This window comes from Saprolegnia diclina (assembly GCF_000281045.1).
Source record: "Saprolegnia diclina VS20 unplaced genomic scaffold supercont1.38, whole genome shotgun sequence".
Taxonomy (NCBI): domain Eukaryota; phylum Oomycota; class Saprolegniomycetes; order Saprolegniales; family Saprolegniaceae; genus Saprolegnia; species Saprolegnia diclina.
Genome location: NW_008246105.1, coordinates 35,693 through 47,643, shown reverse-complemented (window position 1 = coordinate 47,643; position 11,951 = coordinate 35,693). Strand labels below are relative to the sequence as shown.

Sequence of the window (11,951 nt, the reverse complement as noted above, 5' to 3'; positions counted from 1 at the left end):
TACCCGCCGTCCATGTACACAACGGGGTCGACACCGGCGGCCGTGCACTGGCGAATGTACTCGTGCACCTGGCCAGACCAGCGTCCGAGCGTCTTGATGTACACCGTGAGCGAGCCCGGCGTGTGGAGCGGCGTTGACGCAACGCTGAACGGGTGCCACTGCGTCTTGGAGACCGACGGGACCTTGATGTAGACAATGTCGCCGGCTTGGTACGAGGTCGCGCACTCAAACACGAGCTCAGTTACTTCGTGCGGGTACGCGGCGGCCTTCTGGATGACGACCGGTGCTTGGATGGTCGCCGACGACATCATGCGGTTCACAATGTAGAGCACGGTGGTCGTAAAGAGCCAAATGACAATGTTGCCCCAGTGCAAAACGGCAAAGTACGCGGCCGGAATAAAGAGAAAGTGTGTGACGTAAAACACGTTGTAGAAGCGGCGGCGAATGAACGGCATGGACGTGAGACCCATGATGAACATGGAAATGCCCGAGAGCCATCCGAACGAGTTGACCCAGCGCGACTTGCCTTCGCCCGCCCCAATGTTGCAGTTGAAGCACGGCAGGAGCCCGATAAGGTCGTCATCGTTGGCATAGTCCTTGATGTAAAACACTGTGTGGAAGAAGAGCGCGAGAATCGTCACAATCCCGAGCCAGCGGTGGTACTTGATACCATGAGCGTACGGAATACCGAGCCACTCCATCCAAAAGCAGTGGCGGGTCGCGGGCAGCGCGAGGAACGCCATGTTGTACAAGGTCGAGAAGCCGAGCGTCTTGGCCGCGACACCGATGCGCTTGTCGTACGATGTCTTGGCCGTCACGCGGGCCGAGTAAAAGTAGTAGAAGAAGAGGACGTTCCCGACCGTAATGACGATGAGGAAGAGGATCTCGCCATAGCTCACGAGCGAGAATGCAAAGCGCGGCTTGCGCTGGAGCCAATGCGAGAGGTGCGGCACGGGCGCTTGCACGCCCTTGGTCACAAAGCGCACGAGCAAGAACGACACGAGGACCGGGAGCACGACGCCAAAGAAGAAGTACGTGGGCATCGTCATCTCCGAGTGCCCCGAGCCCTTGACCTTGGGGTTGACATCCCACCACTTGTTGAGGACATTGGTCGTGATGGGATCACGGATCGGCATGTAGTAGACCGTGACGGTAAAGACCGAGAAGGCGAGCAACAGACCGATGATCCAGTGCACGAAAAGCGACGGCGCCGACTGCACCGGGTCCGGTTTCGTCGTCGTCGCCCGGTACACGGGCGTCGTCACGTTGTGGTATTGCGGCGTGACCTCGTCATGCACGACGGGCGGCGCGTTCGGAGCCATCTTGGAGTGCGAAGGCAAATGAAAAAGTGAGCAGCACTGGAAGGCAAGGACAAGGCAGTATTGAGGCCGTATTGAAGCCGCATGGTACTGTAGCACATCATGGCATACCACGGGACAAGCGATCCCCGAGGGGCGTTGCAGCCATTCGGTGGCACCAGGATTGAGTCGCCGCCATTTGATTGGTTACAAGCAAGCCAATCAAATGCATCAAGCAATCGGATTGGCTGTTGGCCGAGCCAAAGTACCAAGTCACCAACATGTGGTTTCCAATGCGAACGTGTGGTGGGTGCTTCCTGAAGCACGACAAGAACTCGAGCGACGATACGCAGCTCACTACGTAGTGATGATGGCGGAGACATGTGCTGCAGTGCATTGCGGTGATGGTACCAGTCAGGCGCGCACCTGGAACCAACGGATGAGGAGCGGGAAAATGCCGATCGGACAGGCGCCGAAACGTCAACGGGTTCAGGGTTCTCGATACATTCAAGAGGATGCTCAACTTGGCGCTTTGAGACTGCGCCGTCGTGATGGGTGATGCAGCCAGAAATAGGCGTCCACGAGACGCGACATCACGCTTGCAACGTCTGGAGGGGACCCCGCAGTGCATGCGGGTACGGGTACTGTGTTTACCACCACTACGATGCATCCACGACCGCACATAAACGACTGCTCCAATAAATGCCACATGGGACTACTGATTCTCGGTGTTTACTCGGTCGTAGACACATACTATGCAACTTGGCACAAAGACTACAGCAAATTAATACTAGTACTGTTTGGTGGTGGTCGGTCCTGCACTGCTCCAGCACCAACTAAGACACAGCGGGCGATATCGACTCGAAGTCTCGATGACGCAAAGGATGTGCAATTCGTATCTCGGCTACAAGGGCTAGGGTTGATCGACGAACATTGTTGAAGCGCGCTTGGACTATCATTGCTTTGCCGTCGCATTTTCTGTTCAGCTTGGTTCGCAGCTGGCATCGACGATTCGAAATAGACTGCGTCGGCAGCGTCGGCGGCATGGCCTTGATTAGTACCTTTAGAGTAGTACGTTCCAACTACGAACGTGTGGACATATTCATACAGTAGGCACTCCTCCTACACTAGAATTTAAAGGTAGAACGTGTGGGCGTAGCAATGCCTCTTCCCTGTGCGGCTGCGGCTGGCAGCAGAAGGTACTTGCCACTGCTGGCGTTTCCTTTCCTTCTCCAAGCCCTGCCGGCGTAAGCAATTGCTGTGCAACTGACCATTTAATCGGCTGATATAGTATGGTTGCAGTGCATACGATGCGCCAAGCGACCAACGAATAAAGTCAAGTACATCACACATTGTATACATTTGCATTGCTATTACCACTGCCTCTACATCTCAAACTCTTCGTGGTGGACATCGAAGAGCGTCGAGTTGGCCATCGCATCGACGGCGCGCGACAGCGTCTTGGGGCCCGAGACATAGACGCCGATCTTGGGCGTCAGTGTCTTCTGAACGCCGCTCGTAATTTGCGCCCAGAGCGACGGCCAGTCGGCGCGGCAGTACTGCACCTTGTAGTGTGTCACAAACGCGTCGATCGTCATAACCTCCGAGGCCTTGTTGTCCAACGGCGTCTTGGCCATGGCCGTCGACATGGGCTTGTACGGCTTGATCAAGATGACGACGTACGCCCAGTAGGCGCCGACGACAACGGCGAGGAACTCGACCGCACGCTGGAGCGGCCAGTACGAGGGGTACGCGCCTTCGATCGAGTTGTTCTTGAAGTGCACGGCAACGAGAAGACCGCCAGCACAGAAAAATGCCACCGTCATGAGGAGCACCTGGCGGGTCACGGAAATGTTGGCGTACGGGCGCGCCGGGATCGAAGAGGCCTTGAGGTCAAACGCAACCATCGACGTCATCGGCATGTCCTGGATCGTCATGACCGCGGTCGGCGGCTGCGTCACATACAAATGCAAGTGGAGGCGCGCCGGGTCGGCCAGCGCGGTCGCTTCGTGGAACCACTGCTGGAACTGCACCATCATGTGGACGTCGCGCACGTGCCAGATCAAATGCACATGCTGGTGCGCATCCGTGTGCAGAATGTGCATGATCTGGGCCATGAGCGGGGTGACACCGATGCCACCGCCGATGAAAACAGCCTTCTCAAACGACGACGAGACGAGCGCGGGCGACGGGTACCCGCCATCCATGTAGATGATAGGGTCGACACCGGCGGTGTTGCACTGACGGACGTACTCGAACACTTGGCTCGACCAGCGCCCGAGGTTCTTGAGGTAAATCGTCATCATGCCAGGCGTATGCAGCGGCGTCGACGCGACACTGAACGGGTGCCACTGCGTCTTGGAGACGGCCGGGACCTTGAGGTAGACGACGTCGCCGGCTTGGTAGTGCGTCTCGCACTCGACGACGAGCTCGGTGACCTGGTGCGGGTACGAGATGGCCTTGCGGACGACAACGGGCGCCGAGATCGTGGCCGACGACATCATGCGGTTGCCAATGTAGAGCACGATGGCGGCAAAGAGCCAGATGACCATGCCACCCCAGTGCATAATCGAAAAGAGCGTCGTCGGGATGAAGAGAAAGTGCGTGACGTAAAAGACGTTGTAGTAGCGCCGGCGCACGTACGAGATCGAGGTTGCCATGATGATAAGCATGCAAAACGTGCCGAGCCAGCCAAACGCGTTGATCCAGCGCTCCTTGCCGGGCTTGGTGGCAAGGTTGCAGTCAAAGCACGGCAAAAGCTTGATCAGTTCGTCGCTGAGGGCGTACGCGCCAATGTAAAAGCCAACGTGCAGCACCATCGTAAAGACAGTCGCAATACCGAGCCAGCGGTGGTACTTGATGCCGTGGGCGTACGGGATGTTGAGCCACTCCATCCAAAAGCAGTGGCGCGACGCGGGGAGCGCGAGCCAGACCATGTTCCACAAGCTCGAGAAGCCGAGCGACTTGGCCGAGACACGGATCTTGCTCGCGTACGTCGACTTGGGGCCGACCTTGAGGTTGTAAAAGCCCATGAAGACGATGACGTTGCCGAAGATGACGATCGCGAGGAAGAGAATCTCGCCGTAGCTGACGAGTGAGCCAAGGAAGCGCGGCTTGCGCTTGAGCCAGTGCGAGAGGCTCGGGATCGGCGCCGGTGCGCCCTTGGTCACCAAGCGCACAAGCAAAAACGCCACAAAGATGGGCAAGATGTTGCCAAAGAAGAAGTACGTGTAGTTGGTCATCTCCGAGTGGCCCGAGCCCTTGACCTTGGGGTCAATGCCCCAAAGGCGCTTCAGGAACGGATCAAACTTGTTGGAAATCTTGTCCGTGAACGTCGACGGCGGCCAGAACGAGAGCGCGAGCAAGAGGCCGACGAGCCAATGCGCACTGAGCCGGACGAGCGAGGCTTTTGGGGCCTCCTTCGTCTTCGGCGCCACATCAAAGGACGCGGGCGTCGTCACTTGTTGGAAATGGCCGTCATGGACGACAGCATGGGGTGTATTGGGAGCCATGCTCTCTGGAAAGAGGAAAAAACCAAAGTGAATGAATTGAACGCCCGGGAATACGCCACCACACACAACGTGTGATGCTTTGCTTGCATTTAGACAGGGCAGCGGTACCTCTCCTAGTCGCAGGTTGTTTATTGTCATAGAGTAGGACGAGGACGTGGGTTATCTCCACGTGGTAGTGCGGCAGGAACTGCAGCACATCCGTTGCAAAAGATTAGATACCCTACATTTATCGTGATTGGCTTATGTTTGTCCAATCATACGCACACTCGATGTGGATTGGCTGCTGGCAGATCCAAAAGTGCAATCTCGCAGACAGATGGTCCAATGTGGAAACGTGTGGTGGGTACGATCTGAAGCGGGGTCGTTCGATGTACCGAGATCCGGTGGAAAAGCTGATGGCGACATGTCCATGATAGGCAAGTGCTCTTTAAAATCAATGGTTGCCGTCAAGGGTACACGAACGCAGGCGCAACGATTGGTCCAGCCTCCACCAATCGCCAACGCACAAGGATTTGATTTGCTGCTGCCGACAACGCGGCTGTATGTGTAACAAAAACACGACATGAGTTAGCTTGGATTCCTGAAGCGAGAGACAAGGAGGCGAAACGCAGCACATTTGGCGTCAAGGGCAGAGGACAGCTCCCAGGGTCAACTCTGAAGGACACGCTTGATTATTCTCAGATGCAACAGTCACGTATGCAGTTCTTGTGCTAGTTTGCTAGGCCTTTCAACGCTGCGTAAAACGTTAGCAGGCATTGGTACTTACCAGCGCCTTTGCTACTTGGCACTTCAGTAAAAGGGCGGGAAGGACTGGCCACTACATGTATATCAGCACCTTGACTACAACTGCAGCGTGCAGAGTGGTCTTCAAGCGAGTGCTTGGTATCGGACTGGGCGCCATCGCGCACCAAATTGGAGGCGGTACCGCAGGGGTGCTGGTGAAATTGGTGGCGAACACGCAATCTTCAGCCTGCGATGGACGCATCTCACCCATCACGGTTGCTGCTTGCAGTGCTAAAATGACCCTACGTCAAGTGTTTTTGCAAAGCAAACTTGAAGGTCTGCGCATAAACACCTTGAGATGATGCCACAATGAGAGCTGGCTTGCAGCCGTGGCGCAACGGTATCGCTCTAGGCCAGAAGCGCGGGATGCTTACTCTGTGCAACGATCTAACGAGAATAGCTTGGGTAAGCGTGCGAGGGCAGCGGATGATCACAGAACAACGCACTGTGTATTATAGCAAATGAATGAGTAATACAGATTTGTTGTCGGGAGTGGGGTGGACCAGGCCTCATGTCAACAGTTCTGGTCGTTTTGTGGTCGTCCAACGCTAAAGTCGCTAGCGTGGTCGGACTGTGGTTTAGCACCAAGACTCTTGCCGAAGTCGCCTCATCGTATACCTAGACTAGCGAGGCAGAGCGTCGTCGTAGGAAAAGTACAAAGTTGGAATTCTTTGAAGTTGGACGGTGCTGCCCAATTCAACAGTTTGGCTTTGAGCTCTTTGGATTCTCAAGTACCGCCAATGAGTTGACGTCGGGAGCTTGCGCCGGGGCTCTTGGCGTCATTCAACTAGGCGTGCAAGATTATGATTGTGAAGGGTCTTGGCATCCCAAGCCCAACTCAAGTGACACGTGATTCGCTTACCACAAGCATGCCAAATGCCTAGAACAGGACTCTTGACGTCTCGAAAAGCAGCAACCGAAGAAAGCAATCGCTATGTCAGTGGCGTGGACAGCGCACAGTATGTTATTAGCACGACGACTGGATTAGAGTTACAAAGAAGATGACAACTAGGCTGCGGTCTTGACCGGCGAGAGCGCCGTCACGATCGCATCATAGAACGACGCGCCAATGACGTACGCCTGGTACACGAGCTCCGAGAACGTCTCTTGGCCGTCTTGGTCGCGCCCCGAGTACTTGTGGTTGAGCGCTGGTTGAAACTTGGGGCTTTCCAGCACGTGCTTTTGAAAGAGGCCGAGCATGAGCGCCGTGCCCTGGAACTGCCCGGGGCACTTGCGCGCACCCGCGCCGAACCGAATCACATTGTCTGTCGTCATGTAGTCCATCGGGATAAAGACCTGCGTGCCGGGCGCGATCTTGATGTCGTCCGTCTCGAGGCCGTGCTCCAAGAAGCGCTCGGCAATCACAAACGGATGCGCCATGTCGAGTGCCTTGTTGATCGTGTCGCCAAGGTTCTCGTCGAGCATCTCCCGGCGCGCGAGCGACCCCATGGTGACGGCGACGTCCGAGACGTTGATCGCGGGCGAGAGGAAGAAGGGTTGGAGCAAAAGCGAAAAGTACTCGGGCTCGGCCCACTTTTCGCCAAAAATTTCATAAATCGCCGGCGTGGCCTTGACTTGCTCGACCGTCCACTCGACGACGCGTTGTTTGAGCGCCATGTCGCCCTTGCCCTTGAGCGCAAGCTCCTTGCGCCACTCCCACGTCGAGTCGCACACAAACTTCGCGTCGTCCGGGAACGCCTTGGCAAAGATCCACTCGTAGAACGCAGCGACCGTGATGTACACGACGCCGTTCGAGTCCAGAATCTCGTGCTCGGCGAGGTACTTGTCGGTGATCCGAGCCGTGATGGTCTGCAGCGCCTGCGACGACGGCAGCTTCTTCATGAGATGCATCAGGTTGGCCTTCATGCGGCTCCATTGCGGGTCGTCCACCGACTCGAGCGACACGATCGGGAACCACGCGGGCTCACCGTAGACGCGCTCGATAAAGACACCCTTGTACGTCGACGCCTTGAGCACTTTGGCGGCCAGTGCCGGCGAGTCGACCCACACGATCGGGACGCCCTTGATCCACGCAAGGCACGTCAGCAGGAGCGTGCGCATCGACGGCGCCCGGAGGCCGACGTAGAGCGAGAGGCCCGCGACAAGGCCCAGCGCGCCGAGGTAGTATTCGTACTTTGTCATGGCAATAGGGCAAAAGCGGCAATGAGAGCCGTCGCACCAAGCGGGGGAAAAGACACGAGCTGACACACGGCAACGACGCCGCCGACAGGCGGGCCTCGAGTGCCCACAACACCACGACAGAAACACTGTACGCGTAGAGAGGAGACGCGACGGGATATATCACCACGGGCTTAGACGCAGTACCAAGGACGCCGACATTGTGTTTTCGGGTGTACATATCGTGGTAGGAGCGAAGTGGCCTCTTCTGTGGTGCACCATGAGCCGGCATATCCGCTCGTATGAACGTGCTTGGGCATGGGGTCGACACATCGCCTGGTCGATGCAACACATGTTGTCCTGTCTGTGCGACCGTCGCTCCACGCCACGAATCTTGGTATGAAGAATCAGATGGTTGCATCGAACGGTCCTCGACGACCGACGCGACGCCTTCATTTTTAGGCTGATATTAGAAAGCCGAGCGGGACACACGCATCCTCCGGCGCGGGAGGGTTAGAAGTTGCTATGACATCATGTACTGCTGCTCGACTGTCCTTGCGCCTCCAAGAAGAGCCAGCAAAAAATCCGCGCCTATGGATACAGCTGTATCCTCGTACAGTGTATGGAAATGTCGTCCGTGTTGCCTCGATCCAGCGGCGACGCATCGCTGACGGCAGCAGTCGCGTCCCTTTTCAGCACCAAAGACACGATGAATTGGCCGTGCGCCTTGGGTACAGTACGTACGACGAGGCTGTCCAGCGACGTCGTGGAACCAGACTTGGCGGTACAGGCGCAGGCTCCCATGGACGAAGCATTGGGTGACTGCCCAAACACCGTCGACTGCGGTCCTTGATCTCGCCTAGAGCGGAGGCAGCAGACCGATGGACAGACATAGCACGGGCCAGCATTCCTCCTCGCGCTCCCAGCGGAGTCGGGTATGCTCGTTACGCAGCTGTTGTCCGGCACCCACGTGACGTCACACGTCTCGATTGCGATGGCTACCGAGACAAGTTGTCAACGACACATTTGCAGCGCTCCTAGAATGCCTCGTCTGCAGAGTTTAGCGAGTAAACGGTGACTAGATCTCCATCAATGGAGACGACTTGATGCACGCAATAACGCGGCGTGTGCCCATCGACGGCACAAGAATCTTCACGTCTCTCCCGTCGACGTGGCTACTTTGGATCACCCACTATGCCAAGGTGGTGACTTTGACCGTCCTATCGTCGCCGCAGGCCAACGAACGCCTGATGTCAACTGCCAGAAGCAGTTTAAACTCCCAGTCTTCTTGTCCCCGACGCACGAGCCAGGAACGGTTGCGTCAACGAGACAGGCCATGCTACGGACGCCAAGACAGCCCACGACGCGATCGCCAATCCAAGTACCATTGGTAGACGGGACAACTTCGTTGTCGAAGGCGGAGCACTAGAGCCGACGCCACTCGTGAGGCGTGCGACATGGCGATTTCAGTAGGACGCAAATCGCTCGACATCTTGTCTCCCAAGCCACATTTATGCGCGTGCCGCACCGCTATCGGCAGGTGGACCATTGCCATGGCGCCGTCCCGTTGTCCCAACTGCGGTTCCGAGGGCAAGGCTCATCTCTCCGCGTCCAACCATGTGGCACATCGCCCATGTCGTTTCTTGTCGGTCACGATTGGGTGTCGTCACGGCCAAAGCGCAAATAGAATATGATAGTGCAGTCAAGGTACCAGTAGTACGGCGCTTTCCGTGACCAGCCATCAATTCGAGCAATAAGACCTATAAGAACAAGACAACCGAGGACTACCTGTGCAGTACGAGGTTGCCACTCGGAACTCGAAACGACGCCACCACGAAGTCAAAGACCACGAGCAATTAGGAGACGACTTCTATTAGCGTAGCAGCGTTTTCGTATGGACAACAGCGACACTTGGTCGCTTACTCGGTCACCAAGCAAGCGACCTCTTCGTCGCCCATCATGTAGTAGCGCTGGGCATACGCTTGCTGGAACGACGGGCTGCACGCCCACACAAAGCCGTGGAGGAGCCCTTGCGAGTAGAAGCAGAGCTCGCTCACAAATGAGAGACTCTCGGGAATCGTCATGTAGAGCGAGAGAACGCCGACGACGGTCGGCACGACGAGTGAGATGGCGAGCACGCTCACATACGACACAAGAAGCCGCGAACTCCGGCGACCCGACTCGGTTTGGATCAAGTTGGTGCTCTGGAGCCGGTGCAAGGCGGCGAACACGGCATAGAGCGACAGTAGCAGCGTGCACACGACCGGTACGTAGAAGAACGTCACGCGGCCCCACGCTGGCGTATGCTCGGCCCAGCACGCCCTAATGGACCAGCATCAGTATCGTCACGACCGGCGAGCGAGCAGTTCGTACCGACTCGGGCCGTACGCGTCGGGCACATAGCCGAGGACGCCCGTCCAGATGGTCACGCAGCCACAGAGCGTGCAGATGACCCAAATGACCGAGTGGTAGACGGCCGAGTAGTCCTTCGTGTGGCTCTGCCAGCCACGGACTGCGCGGAGGAGCTCAATGCTAATGACGGCCGAGAGAAGAAGCGTGCCGACGCCGGCAAACTGCTGAAGCACGAGCTGCAGACTACACCCGGCCGAGCCACTTGAGTACTGAAAGAGCGCGCTGACCCAGAGCGTGCCATTGTACACGAGATGGCAGAGGCTGAGGTAGTAGAGAAGCACGAGGACGCGCTTCGATTGGAGCATCGGGTACATGAAATACGTGAGCACGATGAAGACGCTGCCGAGGATCGAGCACCCCGTGACAAAGAGGATGAGGATGGTGTGCGCGTCCATGGCACTGAGACTCATATTGTCGAGGAACGCTCTTGGCGTCACGTCGTCGCGCTCCGGGCCGCAAATCTCGGGCGAGTCGTCCGGGCACAGAAACGCCACGGTTCGCTTGCGCACGTCGTAGAGCGACTTGAACTTTTTGAGAAACACGTCGCCGATCGTCCACATGTCTTGGCCGGACGGCTGCAGTAGAATGAGGCACGTCGCCCCCATGCACAGCGCATAGTCTTCGCCCGTCAAGACAAAGTACCCGCTGCCGCCAAAGCCGATGCGCAAGGGCGGGAAATTCGAGGCCGAGCACATGTAGCACTGGTATCCGTACGCCGTAAGCATGCAGTAGCAGCCGGCGCGGGTCGCATACTGCGCGATCGCGTCGAGAACGCCGGCGTAGAGCGGCGCAGGCACGCCGAGGAGCGACGTGCCCGTGTCGATAAAGGCGATGCAGCCGGCATCGCACGCGTTGAGCCGGTTGCCGATGAGAAGACTGTGGACTTGGACGCGCCAGAACGTCCAGTAGCCGTACTGCGGCACGACGTCGAAGGTCATGTACGAGGCGCCGTCGAGCCAGCTCGGGTCGCCGCCGCCCAAAAGCAGCATTGAGCCCTCTTGATTGGGCTCGGGCGTCAAGTAGAAAGAAAACTGCGGCGCGAGGTTGGCGTTCTGGAGCACGAGCAGCATGAACGCGGGCGGATGGCTAATCGTTGCGAGGCCGTCGAATGCGAGCCCGAGGAGACCGTCGGCCTTCATGTTGGAGAGCGACGCTTGCTCGTGTTGGACGACGCCAAAGGGCACCTCAGACGCCGAGAACCCACCGATGGAGATCGTCTCAGTGCCGGCAATGCCACGCGCACCGCCGCTGCCGTACGCGACCGTAAAGTTCGGGTCGGCCGCGAGCTCAAATGTCGACGACTCGTTGCGCGCATAGCGGTGCGTACCCGCGCAGTGGTCGCACTCGTTCGCCGGCACCCAGAGGTCGGAGCTGCCCGTGTCAAAGCACACTTGGAGCTTCTGCGGCGGCGTGCCAATGCTAATCTCGCCGTAAAACTGAAACTCGACATAGTTGGTCAGCGGGACGTAGCCAGCGGCCAAGACCGCGCTCGCCGAGAGGAGGTCCGACGGGTTCAGACCGACGGGTGCGGCCGACGGCGCCTTGGGCTTGCGCTGGAGCGGGATGCGGAGGAGGCCCTCGGCAGCGGCGACGGCGAGCAGGCCCGCGAGTACGACCACGCGGCTCAGGGTCACCATGCTCAATGATGCGGACTCTGCCGGTTGGGACGCGGTGCTATTTTTATTAAAATTACATTGCGATGATGGATGCATATCACTGCTCCAAGCTTGGAACACGCACCTGCTTGGGTATATAATTTTAAAAATAATTTCGAAGCCATACACTATTTCATATCGCTCCCGCATTCAACGTTGCAGCGGCTTCAACC

The 11,951-nt window shown here is 57.5% G+C and overlaps 4 protein-coding genes across 4 annotated transcripts in view; all 4 read right to left on the bottom strand.

Annotated features, from left to right (window-relative positions):
* The window catches only part of SDRG_10865 (hypothetical protein), a gene marked incomplete at both ends in the record, with an annotated part of 3,219 nt that extends 1,897 nt beyond the window's left edge, over positions 1-1,322 (bottom strand). The window contains one exon of the mRNA XM_008616879.1: positions 69-1,322. Coding sequence (XP_008615101.1) covers positions 69-1,322 — 1,254 coding nt within the window. The remainder of the gene's footprint in view (positions 1-68) is intronic.
* A 1,317-nt stretch (positions 1,323-2,639) lies between these two features.
* SDRG_10864 (hypothetical protein) lies at positions 2,640-4,822 on the bottom strand. The gene has a single exon (XM_008616878.1). It carries the CDS (start codon positions 4,808-4,810, stop codon positions 2,684-2,686), a length of 2,127 nt encoding a protein of 708 aa, XP_008615100.1. The 5' UTR covers positions 4,811-4,822; the 3' UTR covers positions 2,640-2,683.
* A 1,714-nt stretch (positions 4,823-6,536) lies between these two features.
* SDRG_10863 (hypothetical protein) lies at positions 6,537-7,746 on the bottom strand. The gene has a single exon (XM_008616877.1). It carries the CDS (start codon positions 7,733-7,735, stop codon positions 6,602-6,604), a length of 1,134 nt encoding a protein of 377 aa, XP_008615099.1. The 5' UTR covers positions 7,736-7,746; the 3' UTR covers positions 6,537-6,601.
* Positions 7,747-9,555: 1,809 nt separating this feature from the next.
* SDRG_10862 (hypothetical protein) lies at positions 9,556-11,795 on the bottom strand. The gene is made up of 2 exons (XM_008616876.1): positions 10,085-11,795; positions 9,556-10,033 (listed from the first exon to the last, which is right to left on the bottom strand). The coding sequence occupies exons 1-2, from the start codon at positions 11,758-11,760 to the stop codon at positions 9,631-9,633; spliced, it is 2,079 nt and encodes a 692-aa protein (XP_008615098.1). The 5' UTR covers positions 11,761-11,795; the 3' UTR covers positions 9,556-9,630.
* Between the last annotated feature and the right edge of the window lie 156 nt (positions 11,796-11,951).